The sequence below is a fragment of the Citrus clementina genome, unplaced genomic scaffold, assembly GCF_000493195.1.
Source record: "Citrus clementina cultivar Clemenules unplaced genomic scaffold, Citrus_clementina_v1.0 scaffold_3, whole genome shotgun sequence".
Classification (NCBI taxonomy): Eukaryota; Viridiplantae; Streptophyta; class Magnoliopsida; order Sapindales; family Rutaceae; genus Citrus; species Citrus x clementina.
Genome location: NW_006262339.1, coordinates 7050188 through 7070308, shown reverse-complemented (window position 1 = coordinate 7070308; position 20121 = coordinate 7050188). Strand labels below are relative to the sequence as shown.

The 20121-nt window shown below is 34.0% G+C and overlaps 4 protein-coding genes across 4 annotated transcripts; 3 read left to right on the top strand and 1 right to left on the bottom strand.

Annotated features, from left to right (window-relative positions):
• The first annotated feature begins 9503 nt into the window (after positions 1-9503).
• LOC18046474 (bifunctional UDP-glucose 4-epimerase and UDP-xylose 4-epimerase 1) lies at positions 9504-12354 on the top strand. Its single transcript, XM_006440509.2, has 9 exons — positions 9504-9900; positions 9995-10044; positions 10257-10392; positions 10634-10735; positions 10830-11057; positions 11151-11232; positions 11433-11515; positions 11606-11697; positions 12023-12354. The coding sequence occupies exons 1-9, from the start codon at positions 9709-9711 to the stop codon at positions 12108-12110; spliced, it is 1053 nt and encodes a 350-aa protein (XP_006440572.1). The 5' UTR covers positions 9504-9708; the 3' UTR covers positions 12111-12354.
• Positions 12355-12455: 101 nt separating this feature from the next.
• Positions 12456-14168, top strand: LOC18046473 (CASP-like protein 4A4). Its single transcript, XM_006440507.2, has 3 exons — positions 12456-13396; positions 13520-13655; positions 13764-14168. Exons 1-3 carry the CDS (start codon positions 13077-13079, stop codon positions 13947-13949), a joined length of 642 nt encoding a protein of 213 aa, XP_006440570.1. The 5' UTR covers positions 12456-13076; the 3' UTR covers positions 13950-14168.
• Positions 14169-14250: 82 nt separating this feature from the next.
• On the bottom strand, positions 14251-17185 carry LOC18046472 (DEAD-box ATP-dependent RNA helicase 47, mitochondrial). Its single transcript, XM_006440506.2, has 2 exons — positions 16960-17185; positions 14251-16340 (listed from the first exon to the last, which is right to left on the bottom strand). Exon 2 carries the CDS (start codon positions 16215-16217, stop codon positions 14532-14534), a length of 1686 nt encoding a protein of 561 aa, XP_006440569.1. The 5' UTR covers positions 16218-16340; positions 16960-17185; the 3' UTR covers positions 14251-14531.
• Positions 17186-17448: 263 nt separating this feature from the next.
• Positions 17449-19536, top strand: LOC18047533 (protein phosphatase inhibitor 2). The gene is made up of 6 exons (XM_024189303.1): positions 17449-17519; positions 17614-17631; positions 17720-17829; positions 18741-18853; positions 18956-19117; positions 19197-19536. The coding sequence occupies exons 3-6, from the start codon at positions 17822-17824 to the stop codon at positions 19436-19438; spliced, it is 525 nt and encodes a 174-aa protein (XP_024045071.1). The 5' UTR covers positions 17449-17519; positions 17614-17631; positions 17720-17821; the 3' UTR covers positions 19439-19536.
• The last annotated feature ends 585 nt before the right edge of the window (positions 19537-20121 follow it).

Sequence of the window (20121 nt, the reverse complement as noted above, 5' to 3'; positions counted from 1 at the left end):
CCCTACACGAATCGCATTTTGGTCTCACACGTGCACTATTCATGCGAGGAATACCTATCTTACATGCATGTAAGATAGGGATTACCAGTACGTCGCTTTATGTGAAAATTTGAAAATTTGAAGTACGTCGCTTTATTACCATTAATACCATTGAAAAAGTCAAGTAAATGTAAATATGCTGAAAATTTTATGTGAACATGTAGAAATTTTGAATTACATTAGAGATATTATATTCAATTATTACACATATGATATGCATAGTTTAATTCAAAAAAATTACTAATCAAATGTGAAAATTTGAAGTACGTCGCTTTATTACCATTAATACCATTGAAAAGTCAAAGTAAATGTGAATATGCTGAAAATTTTATGTGAACATGTAGAAATTTTGAATTACATTAGAGATATTATATTCAATTATTACACATATGATATGCATAGTTTAATTCAAAAAAATTACTAATTACATAATAATTTTTTTTTAAAAAAATACACACATAATATTTATGTTTATGTATTAATTGGGTGTAATATATGTCACGTACTATGAAATCTCTCCTGCAGCAAAACTATTCCCTCTCTTTATTGCCTGTTGAAAAGTCAATCAAATGTGAAAATTTGAAGCACGTCTCTTTATTGCCAGTAATACCATTAAAAAGTCAAGTAAATGTGAATTGCATAAATTTCAAGTAGGTTGTATATGGCTGATTAATACTAAAAAATGTACGTGTAATAAAGATAAAATTATTAGTAATGAGCTCATTATTTCTAAATTATCTTAATACTCCCCAAATAAATTTTTGTGTTAAATTAATTCGCAATATGTATATATATATTATAATAAAATAAATAAAGATAATGCATTCCTTGCCTATAAAAGGCAAGGAAATGCAGAAGCCGAGGGCTAGAAGCTGGAGAGAGCTATTTTGTGAAAATTTGAAGTACGTCTCTTTATTGCCATTAATACCATTGAAAAGTCAAGTAAATGTGAATTGCATAAGTTTGAAGTAGGTTGCATAAATGGCTCTTTGCCATAATACCTTAATCTTGTATTTACTAACTAGTAATAAGAATGAATGCAAATCGGAATGGGTTGAAATTGAAATGAAGAATGAAAATTAAAATAAATTATTTACTTTAACTGCGGGAATTGGAATTGGAATGAATTGTATTGCTATTAATGTGTTTACCTTATCTCAAAATTGAAATAGATAGTTACAAGTTATTAAACCGACCTTAGTTTATTATTGTTATAATAATAATAATAATAATAATAATAATAATAATAATAATAATAATAATAATAATAATAATAATAATAATAATAATAATAATAATAATAATAGGAGTAAAGATAAATTAAAATTTTCAAGATTTAAGTGGGGGTAATATATTCACATTAGGGAAATCTCCCCCATGATAATGAGAACTCTAATAATCTTTTTCAATTATAAGTTTGAGTATGCTTTTACATCTTGTGGTAATAATCCAATTGAATGGAAGGGTGATGATATGTTACCCATTATGTTTGTAAACCCAATTCATTTAAAAAAATTAATTATAAAAAATTCATATAAATTTTTAATAATTTAAAATAAAGAAGTTTGGACAATTAATTAATTAAATTGTCACCAATTATTTAAATTTATGGAACAAAAGCATATGATTTGGACAATTTGAATATTTGATGTTGTAAAGGTAAAAGAATCAAATTAAATTATGTTGTAACAATTTTGGTGAGGATATTTGAACCTAATAAAATACTTATAAAACCTATATACTCATTAAACCCATCATTAAAATTAAAAATTAAAATTTTACTCAACATACCCACCTGAATAGGAATGTCAAATAAATTTGGATCCGGATATCGAAAAAGCCAAGGCTTAATCCTGGAAACCACGTGAAGAATAAAAGAAAAGAGGGAAAAAGATGCTTAAAGAAGAATAATTGACTTTTTAAGTGTACAACTCATGTGAATAGTTGGAAAGCATTGACCATTGATTCAAGTGGGCTTCAGGTGCATGGGCTTAAAGTGGGTTACGCTTGGCTTGTTTTAAATCCTTTTGATTTAAGGATTTTGTGGTGGCATTACAATTTAAAAAGAAGCATTAGAAGAAAACAGCTGACACATAAAAATTTAAGAGAAGCAGCCACTACAAATCCAGGACCAATAATGTGGAGAAGTCAATTGCAGGGATTTGGGAGAGACAGCCTCTTGAGTTTTCCTCTTTCCTTTCTCTATTATTTTACTTCAATGTTCCCTATAATATTTATGAATCCTCTTAATATTTAAATGAAATAATTTATTTTATTAGGAATATGACATAACCTAACTATGAAGACTTAATTTCATGTTATTTATAATTTATTTTTTCATGATTAAGTGTTCATTATTGTGCTTAATTTAAATATCTAGCCAATATTTGAATGATTTGAGGATACATAATGAGACCAAGAGGAGATTTATGTATTTTTGCTCAGTGTAATGGATGCCATGAATTGAACGAAAAACATAGATGTGTCAACGTGATTCATGCAGTTTTTCTAAGAATTTCCATAGAGCTTAATGAATTTTTGCATATTTAAATTCACATAGAGATATATTGGGCTAATATGTGAAGGTATTTTTGACATTACTCGAAGAGAATATTGAATAGATTAAGGAAATTCACTGTCAACATGAGTAATAAACTTCAATAACATAGATGGAGGATTAAGTTAGATTAGTTATGGTGAAATCGAATGTTCTAGTATCTTAATCTCTTGGTGATTTTTATTACTGCCTGCATATTTATTTATATAATTTTTAGTTATTTTATTTTATTTTTATTTTTAATCTAAATTTGCCTATTCAATTGTTCAAATAAATTAGGGTTAGAATAATTTTGGTAGCTAATAGGATATACAATCTTTATGAGACGATACTCTACTCTTTATTATATTATTTATGCTTACTAGTATACTTGCTAATTTACGCAACATATGCACTTAAAAGAATTTGCTTAGAAATCAAATAAATGGTTAAAACAAATTAGAAAACTCGTTCTAAGAATTCACTTTATTTGTAGACATTCAAAAAAATATTAGAGAAGAGAATTATTTATTTATGATGTCAACAATTCTAGGGTTTTAAGATAATGAATAATCATGGATTGATGATGATGAGGAAAAAAAAAAGAGTTTTGGGATGGTTATATTGAGTAAATTGTTTCTTTTAATTGTATAATTTTATCCCATATTAATGGACATCATGATAATAAGTATTTTTATAAAAATACAAGTTTATAGAGTATTTTGGTGGATTCAAATACAGTAGAACCTCTATAATTAATAGGTTTGGATCATACAATATCTATTAATTAAAAGAGAAATTAAATACTCGATAAATTAATAATTTATTAATTTACAAAGTTATTTGCAATTCAATTAACATACATCAATAACACTTCAAAATTTCTTATTACAATTCGAGAAGTCAACTTCAGAACATCTAAATGCAAGAAAGAAAAAAAAAAAGATGAGATCTAGTTAGATTTAAATTTTTTTTAAAAAGTAACAATAGAATCATATTTTATATACTTAAAATATCCTAGTCAAATACATTTGTAGGGTCCGGCTACGGTGCAACTGTGGCACGGTACTACAGTTGCACCACATGTTTTCTCACATTTGTAAGTAGGGGTGGGCAAAACCGAACTGGAACCCAAAAAAAAATAAGTTCGGTTTGGATTTTTTATGATTTCAATAAATTATTAATTTATTATTTGAATGCGACCCACAAAGTTATATAAGATTATTTTAGAAAAGTATTATCTTATTATTTTATTAAAATTATTAATTTAGTCCATTGACCCAAGTTAGATCGTGAAAACTTATTATATAATAAAGATTATTAATTTATCGAGTATTAATTTATATAGGTTATACTGTAGCCTCACTTAAACAATGTTGATGATTGATAATGGTCAGGAGACTCTAGGTAAAGAAAATGATATAATTGATTACACTTTTTTTTTACTTTAAAATTTAAAAATAACATGAATTTTTTAAAATGAGGTGGATGTACACAAATCATGAAATCATGGGGGAAATATCCCCACCATCAATGAAAATATAAATTTTCTTGTGTGGTGCTTAAATTGTTGTCATAATTTAATTGTTTAGAGATTTCTTGTTTCCTAGCGAGTTTCAGAGAAGTTTATTTGATGGCCCTACCCTACCCAGTACCCACCACGGCAAGTGAGAAACAAAAAATCATTGTGTCTCAAAACAAAATCGAAATGATAGCTCTTACCTCATCAAAGGAAAAGTTTTATTTAAAATTTTTAAGGTTACTACTAAGTATTGCGAAATAACAAGCCATTACAAAAATTATTGAAAGGCAACACTTTATTATAGTAACTTCTTAAAAATAACAATTTACTATATTTCCATTACTTTCGTTAGTTGACCTGTTGATTGATTGATAAAATACTAATTTTACCCTCAATGAATAACTCTTAAAATAAGAAAAAAATTATACAAATCAATGCCATGTGAATTTGCAATTTTGTCCTGCTCTTAGTGCGAAACAGCACATCATTGTTGCTTAAATTTACAATGATAATTAAATGATAACATTGCCCCTACAATTAATCTGCTGCATGATCAATTGTAGATTGATGGAAATATCTTAAACTTTTATTTTAAAAAAATTAATGTAGTAAAAGTGTTACCTTTTAATAATTTGTGTAGTGATATGTTATTTTGGAATATTTACCATAGTTAAAGGATAATAACTCTAAGATTTATTTTTTTTGAATAATAATAATCCTAAGATTTAATTACACATTTAGGTGTCATTTGATAAAAATATGATTTTGCGATATAATGTCAGTGTGATATCACTAATAAACCCACATTAGTGAGGGAAATATAATAAATTATTATTATTTAATAAGCTAATATAGTGAACTATTTAATAATTGATGTAGTGGCTGATGATTTCAGGTGTAGTAAAATGATAATAAGTCAAAAAATTTATAAGTAGCTCACCCAACACTCAGCACGAGTGCAGTGCACACACGCGACTACAGACCAATAACTTAAAAAGTAATTATATTACATTGATAGTACGAATAGAACTCTACTACGATGCCACACAAAAGTTAACTATATATGTAAATGCTACTAAATTTTATTTGCCTTAAGGACAGAACACAACCTTGCAGGCGCTGCCGAATGTGCACTTGGTTCGAGCCCATATGCGAGCTGGCTTATTGCTTCCGGGATTCACATCAGTAGTCCAGGATGATTTCGGTTCCAGCTGCTTGCCCCCGCCGGGTGAGGCTGCGGCCCAGACAGTGTAGGCGCAGTTGTTTTGGATGTTAAAGGTGAATGCATTGATGAAGGTGAAGGAGTAGAGAGCAATCTGGAGAATTATGAAGGGTAATTAAAGGAATGGCTTTAAAGTTGATGAAGCTCATGCTGCTTCAGTTGCTTCTAGGTCTGCGAGAAAATGGGCAGAGGCATTTATAGAGGCAAAGTGCTAGGTTACGTGACCATATTTGCTTGAAGTATAATCATAGTTTTTTTAATATTGACATTTTTGTTTAATATTATATAATTAATATGTGAATAAAGATCTTCTCCTGATATGAGCTTGAGTTTTTAAAAATCTTGTGACATGTGTCTTTAAGTGATAATATATAAATATAATTTTATTTTTTTATTTTTTTATTTATTAACTATCAATCACCCACATGTATTTTTGCATAAGAAGAAATCGGATCATGAGAGAATTCTAATTCTTAATATAAAGTTATGAGACTCTAATTTTTTTTACAATTATAACGTATTTTCTTTTAGAAATAAGTCATAACTTAAAAATATACATCCAGTAAAGGCAAGATGTGCTCCTCAACTAACAGATATAGGGAAAGAGATTTTTATTAATTGAGTCCCGCCGTGAAGGGACTCTAATTGGAGTTAATCAGGCTTTTGTTCAAGTGGCGAAATACGATAGCCATAGCTTTTGTTTTTGTTTTTTTGTTTTTTTCACTTAATTTGAAAATCAATACGATAGCTAGCTTGATATTGACAACGTGTCGTTTAACGGGAGCCACACTTAGTAAGGAAGTTCACTTTCACTATAGCTAATTCTTTTGAACTCTGAATGTCTAGAAAGCTCAATCCCAGCCAGAAGTTCCATTTGTTTTTGCTTTGAAATAAAGGTTCCCAAAAAGAATGAAAAAAAATGTTAATTTGATGTGATTTTTCTATTTCGGCTTCATGCCGTGGCGTCTCGAGTTTCATTCCTTGGTTCCTTGTTTTGATTTGTTTATCTAAAGATCAAACTTCCCGTGTCAAATCGAAAAACGAGATTGTGTTTATCTAATGATGTCCGATGTCTCATCAATCACACCAATCAACGGGCAAAGTTACAAATACAAAAATATATTTACTTTTAATTTCTTACGGAAATTAGAAACTAATGAATTTTTTGAGAACATTTAAAACGTAACTGAGAATTTTATTAATGTTTGCAATGTTACAGCCACCGTGGCGTAAACTGTTCTCATTATCAATAATATACAAAAGGTAAAAGGCCTCTCTCAAATCTGTTTTCCCCATTTTTTCAGGTAACAAAACGAATATGAAATCTTGGGCCCACACTAGTTCAGATATATGGGTACTGGTGGCCCAACCTAAAATTCTTAACTCACTAACCATTCCATTCCATCCAATAGCCCAATTTTTTGGGCTGAAAAAGGCCCAAGTTATTTTAACCTTTTTCACAAGTGGGATTAACAAAAACATCCGGGCAAGCCGGCCTTTTACATAACGACTTAGATAAGGGTTTAAAAAGAAAAAAGAAAAAAGAAAAAATCAAGACCTCTATGTTTTTAAAATATAAATTTAAAAAATAATAAATTTTTTTTTAAAAAACTTAAAATTATAACAACTAAACTCTCTCTTAAACTATAATTAATTAAAAACATCTTCTTGAACTAGAGAATTAGTAAAAAATTAAATTTATAAATTTTTATTTACGTTATTTTATATATTTTTATTTTATTTTAAAGTAATCATTTTTCTAATTCGTTGTCGTCAATGATTAACTCTTTAAAAGTTTACAATAATTTCAAAAAAATAATTAAAAACCTAAACCCAACCCGACAACATAACTCTTTATATTCTTCCTCATATGAACTTTTACGCTTAGAATCGAAAAAGTCCAACCAGACGACCCATCGATTCACTATCGCTGCTGTAACTGTAATCCATCGGAAGGTTTGACGGATAAGAAGAGCCAGCCACTGTTGCTGTAGTTGGGTCCCGCACATTCTTGCGGATGACAGATTAAGGACCATACTCGTTGATAGTTGACGCCGCCGTGGTCCCAAATCCAACTGACGCATGCATATGATTGATGATCAGTTCTGAAACTAAGATCAATTCATTTTGTGCTCACTGCTGCTTCAACGCTTCAGGAACCATCAATCAAATTGTCCGAATTTTTCTTTTTTCATTTTCTTGCCGAGCTATATGCTAATTTAATTAGGCTGCATGTGTTTTAATTATTTTAATAATAAAGTAATACATGTTATATTATCCAGTCCAATTTAATAATACTACTACATCAAATATTCTTCACTCACTCCAAAAATTTATCTTATCTTCAGTCGGAAAAACAAAATAATAAACTAATTAATCTTATCTAATTGAGTATTAATTATCCTGTTATATATTAAGACGGCTTCTATCAGCAATTCAATTATCATTTGTTTGGATGGATTATCGGTAGTTAATAAATATTACATACATTTCCTTAATTCATAAAACAAAAACAAACAAAAAAAAATTGCACCGAATATTACAAATGCAGCCAAAATGTTTTCGAAAGCGGCAAACACTAATTATTGTATATAGCACATGTATGTTCCCCACACGTAACGTAAGCACGAAGAGCCCTTGCCAATTAATAATGAAGGCAAACAAAACAAAATAATAATGAATCATACCTACTACTACTGCCTACTGGTCTACTGCTCTTGAGTCGTGAGAGTGAGGCAACAATTTTTTCCCTTCGACATATATAGATATATAAAAGCCCTTTTTTCATTGGACAAATCTGTGGTACCACTGTTGTATGGTACCACAGATGGATCCAATCATTAGATCTAACCCACAGTTGTCACCAGAGCTAGATCCAATGGTTGGATCCAGCTGTGGTACCATACAACTGTGACACCATAGCTGGATCCTTTTTCATTTCCTACCACTTCTTAAGGAGTGACCGAACAAGAAATTTAATTGTAAATTAAAGTTCGCCATCGATTCCAATTTCATAACAACAGCATCGCATACATATATATATATATATATATATATATATATATATATATGATCATAATGTCAATAGGATTATATAAATTGGAAATTTTACATATATCAATATCATTAAAACGTGCTTTTTGGATAACCTTATCTGGAAAATTTTAATATAATAATTGTTTAAAAAGTTTTTTGAGGAAGGAGATAGGAAAATATCTTGATCTTCCCATTGGTTTCCCACTCGATCTTCTCTTGATCCTAAGCTGTCACGTCACAACTTGGTCAAAAAGTTCACCGACTTGTGTCGTAGAATTATGGATGGGAAGAAAATGAAAAATAATCATGAGCGAGAATGACGTAGTTTTTTCGTATCTTCAAATTTAAGTACATCGTTTTCCTTTTTGTGTCACATGGAACCCTAATTTATTTTGAAATTATCAAATCGTCGAATTTGAACCGAATACAATTTTTATCTTTTAAAGTAAAGATAGTAGTTCACTGTTCACAATATTTTTATCCCAAGTACTAAGGTGCCATTAATTTTTTTTTTTTTTTTTTTGGGGTCATTGGTAGCAGGATTGCAATTAAATCTCTTCTCTATCACGGCACTTGGGTGGAATTCAAACCCCAAATTGCTATAGCATATATATATATATATATTTAAAAAGATATATATATATATATGCTATAATCAACTAGCACCCCACAGGTGGTGTTCGTCCATGAAACAATTTAGTTTGTAAAAAAATAATATTATTTATTGGTACAATACTCTAATGTAGATTACTACTTATTCACTTTAGATGTTGAAAATCGAGATATTATCTGAGACATATAGTATTAATATATAAAACTGATGATTCAATAATTGAACGTCACCTTAATATTTTGAGAAATGTAGCAACCCATTTGATAAAAGCTGCAGTATCCTTATTTTCTGAGATGGTATAAAATTGGGGATCCAAATGTTATTATATTTCAGCCGAATAACTAAATTAAATTAGTAGGCCTACTGGGGCACGGCTAGATTCGCTTTCCCAGCACCAAAACCAAAAAAAACAAAAAACCTTACTGAGAAAATTAACAAGTAACAGAAAAAGCGCGCGAACAAAACGGGAAAGTACAAAACTACCGAAACAGAACAAATTGAATAATTCTTCCCAAGACTCTGTTTTCTCTTTCTTACACTACACAATCCATAGTCAGTGTTATGTGCTTATCCACTTGATAACCCAACTGTCTCCTTGATTTTCTCAAACACGTCACTCCATTTTTCCCATTTTATAAACCCTTTCTGTATTTGTTGCTTCACTTTATTCATTTTCTTCTTTTTAATATAATCGTCGCTCTCACCTTCTTTCCCCTTCTCCTCCAATCCTTTGCCTTGCAATGGCGTCAGAGAAAAATATCCTGGTGACCGGTGGAGCTGGCTTTATTGGAACGCACTGTGCGCTTCAGCTTCTACATGGAGGGTTTAAGGTGGTGCTTATCGATAATTTACATAACTCTGTCCCTGAAGCTGTTGATAGAGTCAAGGACTTGGCGGGTCCTGAGCTCGCTAAGAAGCTCGAGTTCCATGTGGTATGTGTCTGAGATCCCGTCCTTTTTTGTAATTACTGTTTGGTTCTCGAGAAATTAGCAAATGAATGTTGTTGATGGGTTGTTTTGGTTGCAGGGTGATCTTAGGAACAAGGATGACTTGGATAAGCTTTTTTCTAGTCAAAAGTATGTTCGGGTTCATTTGATGATTTTTTTTTTTCATGATTTATATTGATCTGCATTTTGCCTTTAAAGTATATATTTACTTTGACTAGGTTTGTTTGTATTTAATTGTAAAATCAAATGCGAGAGATCAAGCATCAAAGCAAATCTTTGTACCGAGAAGTTGATATCACATTTCATTTGTAATTTTGATTTTGTATTTCGTAATGCGACAGATTTGATGCTGTGATCCATTTTGGTGCCCTTAAGGCTGTGGCAGAGAGTGTTCAACATCCTTTCCGTTATTTTGATAATAATTTGATTGGTACCATCAATCTGTATCAGGCCATGGCAAAATATAACTGTAAGAAGGTCAGCGCCAATTTTTAATATTTTATTTCTGTTTTGTAGTCCGACATTCTACTGCAATATTTTTCACTTAATTTTTTTTTTTTTTTAAAAAAAAGGCTTAAATCCATTTGAATGATTTTTTCCTGTAAGTAGATAGGAATTGACTCTTCATGATCATTTTGTTTGTAAATCCTTAACGGAGAATTCTCAGGTTTGCCGACTACTGACCCAAGGATTTTTCGCTTATTTTTTCTCCCAATAGTTGGTATTTTCATCATCCGCAACTATCTATGGACAGCCTGAAAAAATACCTTGTGTTGAGGACTTCCCGTATGGTGCTATGAATCCTTATGGACGAACTAAGGTACTGCAACTTTACTTGGGATACGCCTTCTGTTATTGAAATTGAGAGTGGTGAAATGTGTTTGCACTTTCGCTTATTCTTTCCATCTTAATAGCAATGGTGCGAAGAAATTGCTTTTGATGTTCAAAAGGCAGACCCAGAATGGAGAATAATATTACTGAGGTACTTCAATCCTGTTGGTGCTCATGAGAGTGGTAAACTCGGTGAAGATCCAAAGGGCATACCAAACAATCTCATGCCTTACATACAGCAAGTCGCCGTCGGCAGACATCCAGAGCTTAATGTTTATGGTCAGGATTATCCAACAAAGGATGGTAGTGCGGTATGTGAAATTATATGTATAATCACTTTCAGTAGTTATGTAATAGTAATTAATCATTAAAAGTTGTTAATTACAATCTGTTTGCACGAACAGGTCCGAGACTACATTCATGTAATGGACTTGGCAGATGGTCACATATGTGCTCTTAAGAAGCTCTTTACATCTGAAAATATAGGTAATCATAATTTAGCATGTCAAAATACTTGGTGCCACCTGTTAATTTTCTTGAATCTCATGTGTGCCTTTAATTTCTAAGAGCTGATTAAACAAATCTTGGGATTTAGTATAACCTTTTTCTGATAATTGGAATCAATCTGTGATTTTGGTAACAATTTGTATTGCATCTCTGTGTTTCAATCACCTATCTTCTAATAGGTTGTATAGCGTACAACCTGGGGAATGGAAAGGGCATATCCGTGCTTGAAATGGTTGCAGCATTTGAAAAGGCTTCTGGAAAGGTGATTTTCTTATCCACGCTTTTTTTAAGTTCTCCCACTCCAGTACATTCATTTGCTCAAATTTCAAGTTTTATTATAAAATAACTGCAGAAAATCCCAATCAAATTCTGTCCAAGACGGGTAGGTGATGCAACAGCTGTTTACGCTGCCACAGACAAAGCCCATAAAGAACTTGGTTGGAAGTAAGTCATTGAACCATTCTGTGTCATCATACAATCAGTAGCATTACATTTTTTTTTTTCTTTTTGTTCCAAATTTGATGATGATACTTCTTTGATATTGATGTTACATTACATTTATGATTGTGTTATCTAAAAGTACATTACGACAGCTCAAAAGCTGATAATTCTCAGTTGATAGTAACAGTGAATTACCTCAAAAATGAATTAGCAGTGGGGTTTCATTTCAGAACCATTAGTCTCTTTTGGCATATTTTTACATGGCTAATATTTGGCATGTCATTAAAATCTAACTCTGGTATTTCTTGCTGGATGACTTATTTTCCAGGCCCAAGTATGGCATTGAGGACATGTGCGCTCACCAATGGAACTGGGCGAAGAACAACCCAATGGGATACCAGACAAAAAGGACTTGAATGATCTGCTTATGAGCAGGAAATAGAAGTTAAAATAACTTCTCAGTTCACACAGAGGTTCAGGACATCTTCAGTGCAGACTCTTTTATTGTTTATGAATTGACTTAAATGACTAGTCATTTTCTTTTATTCTTTTTTTGTCCCACTATTTTTTTTCTTCTATAGGGGTAAGGGCCTATTGGACGATGTACGTATTATCGTTCCCTTTAAATATAAATAAATTAAGCTTCCCATTTCTCACCAAGTAACATGAGTACAAAAATGTTCAAAGAATGCGGTTGGTCAAACACGTAATGTTTGGATGAATTTGAAACTCTAGCTTTCTGTTCTGTTCTGCACTTCAAATGCCTTTTAAACATTAAAGCAGAACACTTTCAGCAGCCTCAGCCATTTGAAGCGTGAGCAAGTGGCATAATATATTTGTATGCGTTTATGTCAGGTCGAAGAAGATGACCTACCTCTAGACATTGTTATCGGACCAAATAAGCCTGAGTATCTTATTGCTGTTGGTTAAATTATTGCTTGCAGCAGACAAATTATATAAAGATTACAAACATTGACTAAAAGAGAGTTGAAATGTCAATTTCTCTTGCCATCACCTTCCTCGTTATTTTAATTAAACAATCAACAAGATGCACAATCTCATCTCTATTTGCTTATGAGAGCTTAACCACCACCAGGCAGAAGAGAAATTGCATGGAAAAGCATCCCTTGGTTTCCATGCTATCGTGGCTTCACATGATTGGACTTTCCGAAGCTTATTTCAGAAATTTTATTAATTTTATAGAGTCAAACTAATTATATTAATAAGAACAGGGCTTGGTTGTAGCTCCACAAGTAATACCAACTATGTTCTGAAGAGGCTCATTGTAGTAAACAAGCAAGTTTTTCTCAAGAGAGGGCCCCAGTTTCATCCGGAGCAGGTTTAGGAGACGTTCATCTGAAGAAGGCAGCAGTTGAGGGAAAATGAAACAAGAAAGAGATGTTTTGGTGATTGCTTGTGCACCAATGGCCAGTGCCTCGCCTGCAGCAGCAGCCGTGTCCACTGTTTCGCCAGTGATAGCTAGTTCTTTGACTCCACAACAAACGTTTCCAACTCCATCACCTTTCTCTTTTTCAGTTGCCTCTACAAGGTGGAGCTCCAGACCTTCCATTCATTTTTCCAATCTTTTTCTTAGGTTCTTGGCACTTGTGTTCTGCTTTGTCTCTGCTCTCTCACTGGCTGCTCCATCGCCCAAGAAAAAAGGCCAGCAACCTTCTAGCTTCACTGGGTATCCAGAATTAGTGTAAGCCTAAGGCTAATTGAGAAGATGTTACAAGTGTTGCATAAAGTTGTTAATTACATGTAAGATTATCACACTAGTTCTTGTAGCTTTTGATTTTTTGATGTCCTGCTTGTCTTCGTGTAGTTACTCCTTCACTGTAGACATCTTGGCTTTTGCATACTCATCTTTCCAGCTCTTTAAAGGTATCTGTGACATTGCTCACAGAGGCATTATTATACCAGACAAGATTTCTGACTACATTAGCTTCATCCTGGATCAGGTGGGCGTGGCTCACCTCCATTTTATCTTATTCTGTGTTCTTTTTACGTTTTGCTTATTTCAGAAAATTCATCTTTGGGAAGGCTAATTGGCTGCTACAATGTGACAGTTGATGGGCTACCTTCTCATTTCGTCTTCTTCAGTGGCAATACCAGTCATTCAGGATATTGACCAAATGCATTCACTCTGGAAGGCAGCTATCGTCTCTACCTGCATGTCCTTTGTAACTTTTGTCGTCATTGTATCTTGTACTCTTCTATCAGGCTACAAGCTCTGCAAGAGAATCATCTGGTGATGCATCACGTTGCTTGTGTGCAAATAGGCGTGTTTGCATACTTTCTGAAACAGCTCTGCTTCAAAAGGCTAATAATAAGAAATGAAGAATATTGGATATCAAATCTTCTTCTTTCCTTTTTAATTCTCCTTGTACAGAGATCTCGTGTAATCTGTATCTAGAATAATTAGGTGTTGGACTCAAACAACTTTGACTGGTATCTTTTGTTCATTGTCACTCCATGCAAGATCAATTTACTTCAGATCAAATATTAAGGTAAATGGCCAAAGGAAAGCGACAGTAGCAGATTTTGGTTCTTTGTAACGTGGTTAAAATTATAAACTCCCATGATAGAACAGCCACATTTACTGTAATCACATTTCAGGCTGCATATGATTGCTACTACTTAGCTTCATAGAGTTTCAAATTTATCGCAGAAAGATGTATCAAATTTTCCTAACAAATGCTTCATCATTACAATCACTAATCGAAGTAGATAATAGGCCCTAATACATTATTTTAACATAAGTTGTGGGAGACATAATCAGGGAACCTGTCTCAGTCAGCTCTTCAACAATAAGATGTAAAAGAAGAGACAAATTATCACCTGACAGCTTCTAATGTTTTTTCTTCTTCTTTGCCTATAACAAGCCTGCCCTCGGTGAACTCACAAGCCTGAATTGGAACCGCAAGCTGCTTTTGCATCTTCTTTACAACAAATACTTCTGGTTCCTCACATATGGATACCACAGTGCCCCTCCTGCCTAGACGACCTGTTCGACCAGCTCGATGAGCATAGTGAATTGAGTCTGTAGGTAAGTCTAAATTTACCACAAGATCACACTCAGCCACATCCAATCCCCTTGCTGAAAGTTCATTTGTCACCAGAACTCTCACCTCCCCATTCTTAAATTTCTTCAAAGTTGTTGATCTAGCTAGCTTACCAAGATCCCCATGCAGCTCAGCTGCTTTCATCCCACGTGCTTCCAGCTTGAACACAGCATCTTTCAGCTGCCTAGTATTGTTCATGAACGCTATCACGGTCTGGGCATCAAGTGCATGAACGCATCTTCTCAATGTATCAACCTTATGTTGCAACTTTGTGACACAATAGTAGTGTTTCAATGCGGGAGGCAGGCTCTGGTCTGCTTGCTTAGCCTGCAAATTTGAGTTTGAGCTTGAACCAGACATAGGCCCCGACAAATTTCCCGGTCCAGTGGCAGGCATCGATTCAAGTGGGATAACATTTTTTGCTTGAACAAGAAGAGGGTCGTGTCCCCAGCTCCTAGCTGCTCTTATCACTGAAAATGGCACTGTGGCAGATACCATAATAGTCTGCCTCTCAGCCCGCGTGGCAAGCGCACTTTTTGGTTCTCGTGGGTTTGCTCCTGATCTCCTCCCTACATGTTCCACTATCCGGTGCATGGCCTCACGGAAATTAAATGAAAGAAGCTCATCAATTTCATCCAAGACCAAGAAACGACAACCATGGGTGTGAAGTTTCCCAGCTGCACTAATCTCAGCAATACGGCCAGGTGTCCCAACAACAATTGCTGGCTTGTTTTTCCTAAGTGCTTCTTCCTGCCTTGATCGATTTGCACCCCCTACTAGTTGCTGAACCGCTTTCTTGTCTGAAGGTCCTAGCAGCTTCTTGATCTCCCTCACAATTTGCATTCCTAGCTCTCTGGAAGGAGCCACAATTACTGCTTCAATATCTGTTTTCTTTCCAGATTCACCATTGCCATTAGAAGATTTATCCTTAAGTGGACCTACTTTGGACAGTATGGGAAGGAGATACGCCAATGTCTTCCCCGAACCTGTGTACGACTGAATCACAACATCATGGTTCTTGAGAATTGAAGGAATAGCTGCAGACTGAACTTCAGTTGGGACATTAAAGCCTTCTCTCTCTAACCTTTCTAACAATAAAGGTGGGAGTCCAAGCTCCAAAAATGAGTTTGCAGCAAAAGGAGCTGACTCAATCTCAAGGGATTTCTTTACCCCAGCGGCTTTGATCCCATCACTTCTAACAGCCTTCACCTTAGCTTTGGGGATTTCAATAGGAGGACTATGTTTCTTAGGTTTGTTTGATTTATTCTTGTTTGTGGACTCAAACTCACTCTTGTATCCAAGGCTTGCAAGAGTAAGGGGTCCATGATGTTGACCAACTTGACTAAGGAAACGTACGCCATTGTGGCACCAAGGCATCCTAGAAACACATGAAAACTTATGCAATGGTAGTGACTCTCCCACAAGTAGGAGCAGCCGTGTTGAAACCAGCGCTGGCATCTTCAGTAGATTTCTTTTGAAATTGATAAGTTTACCTTTTTACAATAGCACACTCTGGTAGAATGGGAAAATCATTGGCAAGTGAAGAGCTATTGAAATATAAAGTGCTATGTTTTTCTCAAGCTGCAATAACGAATGCATTAAAACAATTAGAATTACAGTAATGGAAACTTTGTAGGTATCCTATAGCTTCTATGCTTGTGAAACTAAACAATTGCTAGCAAGTTACAGATTGATAACGGTACAAAGTGACTTTTATTATCAACTTTTAGTAACACTGACCATTTATGGAACAAAAAAGCTCAACCATATTGATAATGTTCATCTGTAATAGAAAATTTCAGCAGCTTTCTTGACATTTTTCAAAAAATTTCAGCACGATGATATAGCGAATCAATACTAATATTTGCAAAACACAACCATATATATGGAAATAGAAACAGAAAGTCATTTCTACACTACTTTGAAATTCCAAAATAAAAATTCATTAGTCTTTATACAATCATATCCTCGCGAAAGACCTTTACTTTCAAATGTTTTATATCATCACATATATCTAAGATATAAACATTGTCAAATTGTCTGAGGCATTTTCGCAAACAGTAGGAGGGCTTCCGCATCGACAAATAAAAACGCCGAATTTGCCTGTTCCTAACTAACACATACAAATTGGAGCGAAAAGAACTCGCAGTTAGAAATGATAAAACTGTTCCACGTTCATAAGAGAAAGAAACAAACGAACCCAATTTATGTCGTTGCTCGTGGTGCCTTATGAACAGGAAACTGAAGTGGGATGAATAGTTTGCTTTTCCTAATTTAAACCCGACGCCAACGGTAGGGATTGATAGAAAACGACATCGTAAATGCTTACTGAATCAACAAAAAACGCAGCGTTTCTTACGAAATATGAAGAGAACAATATGTGGACCCCACTCCCCCCGGGCCCCCTCTCTCTCTTATTCTGTTATCTAATCTCTAGTTCTAAAATCAAAAGGGAAATAAAAAGATACTTAAAATTTTCAGTTTCCTTCAATTATACAAATTACACAAATTGCTTTTTCTAATAAAAACGATCAATAAAAGAGGTTTCAGATATCACTTAATTAATAAAAATATCCAACTAATTTTATGTTCCAGAATTTTGACCTGCCAGCAGATGAGGCCAACTTGCATTGGCATCTATGTACTTGTATTTTGTCAGACGGCACAGTCTCTCGGTTTCTTACAAGAACAAGAAAAGTATATGGTTTGTCTGGATCATATAAAGGAATAAAAACAATGTGCTAATAGCAGTTTGTTACGGTACCCAGTTTTTCTTTTTTATCTCAATTACGTGCTCTGTCCATTTACCGATCGATTACGGGCCACTGAATTTCATTTTCTGCCTATTTTGCAGCTCCCTCTGTTTCCCAAGGTATAATTTCTTTCCAACTGCTATATTCTAATTGAACGTAAAGATTATTAATTAATTTTTCTGTTTCAATTGTTGAGAATTTAACTAGGAGTTCATTCATTCATTTTCTGCCAAATCGGATCAACTTTGGTAAGGTCTCAGCAGCATCTCCTAGTCGTTCAAGGCCAACAACCATCATCACTTGAACAAAATGATCAAGTAATTTTCACATACGTACTACCCTTTTCTTTATTTTTCGATTTATCACTTCTCTTGGCTTCTGCTTGAAGCCGTTGATCAATTATTATCTCTGAGCCCGTTAATTTGTTTCTTCGGCCGCCAAATATATGTGGGAACTGGGTATCTGGGATATCAGAGTAGGGTGATGGGGTGCTGTTATGAACAAATTGTGGTATCAAACAAGCATCGATTTACATTGTTCTTTGACGGTTCATCATGTCCAAAGAGAATTGAGGACACCGATGAAGCAATTTTGATATTCTTTTAAGAAACAAGTGATCGGCGTATGAGCCCGGGGGAATATATGCTTTTGGTATCATTGGTTATTAGACTTTAGTTTTTAGCGATATAATGAAACTGTGAAGTGACCCTCCGTTTAAATTGCTGGTGACGAGAGTCTGACAGTTGCTTTGCTTTTGGTTTGATGTACTATTCCCTTGCATTCAAGATTCCCTTCAAAAAGAAAGAACAATGGTTTAATAATGAATAAAAAAACTAGAACAAATCATGACGAACTGGAATCACTATTCTTTAATCTTTTCATTTTTTTTACTTTAAATGACAAATTTGTACTGAATGAAAATCATAAGGTATCCCATGTGGAAGGTGAGCCGTTAAACCGTTGAAATGTAATGGGGTTAGCAGTGAAGCAAAGATTTCTTCATTCATATTCATAGCTGAGTTTACTAAAAGACACAGTATGAATTTTTCAAAATATTTTTATCTACATTAATGAATGATGAGGTGAGAAGATGGTTAATAAAGTAGCATTTGGTATCATTTTTTTCTTGTTGATTTGATGTTTGATTGCTTGGGAGGCCTAATCGGTAATTAAACACAAGTTAACCAGATTTTAATGTTATCCATTGATACCATTTCTTTGGGTGCAGGGGACGAGTACGTTGGGATGAAGCTAATCTTAATGAGATTGAGGCCGATAAACCTGTTAGGGAAAAAATACTTGAACCCAAGACGCCGTATCACCCTATGGTGGATGATGATGGTAATTAATTAGGAGAAGAACGCATCAGCCACCAGCTGTTTTTTATTCTGAAGTTTGACAAAACAAATTGACTATTATGTCTGTTATTGATGATTGTCTTAGGTTTCCCTTCCCCTGCACTGGATTCATCTGATAGCAGTAGCTACGCCTACGCTGCACATGCCGAAGCCATAAGAAGTGCATTAAACAAAGTGGCTATAAGTGAAAAGCACTCTAGGCCATTTGCGGGATCATCATCATCATCTGAGGATGAGGCCGATGAAGGTTCTAAAACTTCATTATGGTATGCAATGTTCAATCATTTGCGAAGCTAACCATTATCTGTTTTCATTTTAATTTTCAGGGGATGTCAGAGAAAGGCGTGCTGTGAACTTCGAAGACCACAGGAGAGCACATTACGACGAGTTCAGGAGAGTAAAAGAACTGCAGAAAAAGGCTAATAATTCCTTGCTGGGTGACGAAGACGATTACTCCGACAATGAGGCGGGATGTAACTCATCACCTTCTCTTAGCATTGGCATTAGAGATATAGATATCCATAGCGACGATGAAATTTTGAAAACAATATACATCCAGGGAAATTAGTGAAGAGACTCCCCCTCAAAAGCCCATAATAAAATAAGACGAATGTAAAGACAGGGTCACGGCTCTGTGTTGCTGTATATATATAATGACAACGTACGTAATTAAATTAACAGTAACCAACAAAGAATGTGTTGCCAAGGTAGAAAACTTGTTACGCAACATAGAAACTTATGCTTGTCCGGGCTTGTTTGTATATTATTGATACTGTAAAAGCATTTTCTTTATTTCTGAGATATGAATGATTAGATTAGAAACCTTGTGTTTGGTTGCCAACAGTGGGCCCCGGGCAACATGCGCGATTAGTTATTAACTCAAGCCTAAGGCCAAACGAAAAGAAGCAATTTTGGCATATGCTTCAGCCAAATTCAATGCGGTGAGGTGATGTGGTTTATGCAAAAGTCCACCGATTCAATTTTTATTTCAGGATGCTTTCATCATACGTCGGACGGTAGAATATAGGGAGCTGATCAAATCAAAGTCGACATAATTGGATAAATGAATGGATTATGTATGCGGGCAATAAATTCAATTTTTTTTAAAAAAATTTGATTCGTCGTCAACGTGCCGTGTCATTAGTCTTTAGACTGGTCTACAGCAGCAGCCATCGAAAAAAGTTGTAAAATTTTCTAAAATAGGTAGGACTTGGCATGGCTCACACAGTTCATGCGTACATATGGTGGGCT

Bases quoted from the DNA above. Each gene is read 5' to 3' on its own strand.
- LOC18046474 (XM_006440509.2), top strand. From the start codon at position 9,709: ATGGCGTCAGAGAAAAATATCCTGGTGACCGGTGGAGCTGGCTTTATT. The intron at 10,045-10,256 runs GTATGTTCGGGT...GTAATGCGACAG, and splicing joins AAGCTTTTTTCTAGTCAAAA to ATTTGATGCTGTGATCCATT. The intron at 10,393-10,633 runs GTCAGCGCCAAT...TTCTCCCAATAG, and splicing joins CAAAATATAACTGTAAGAAG to TTGGTATTTTCATCATCCGC.
- LOC18046473 (XM_006440507.2), top strand. From the start codon at position 13,077: ATGAAACAAGAAAGAGATGTTTTGGTGATTGCTTGTGCACCAATGGCC. The intron at 13,397-13,519 runs GTAAGCCTAAGG...GTCTTCGTGTAG, and splicing joins ACTGGGTATCCAGAATTAGT to TTACTCCTTCACTGTAGACA. The intron at 13,656-13,763 runs GTGGGCGTGGCT...ACAATGTGACAG, and splicing joins TTAGCTTCATCCTGGATCAG to TTGATGGGCTACCTTCTCAT.
- LOC18046472 (XM_006440506.2), bottom strand. From the start codon at position 16,217: ATGCCAGCGCTGGTTTCAACACGGCTGCTCCTACTTGTGGGAGAGTCA.
- LOC18047533 (XM_024189303.1), top strand. The intron at 18,854-18,955 runs GTAATTAATTAG...TGATTGTCTTAG, and splicing joins CCCTATGGTGGATGATGATG to GTTTCCCTTCCCCTGCACTG. The intron at 19,118-19,196 runs GTTCTAAAACTT...TTTAATTTTCAG, and splicing joins TGAGGATGAGGCCGATGAAG to GGGATGTCAGAGAAAGGCGT.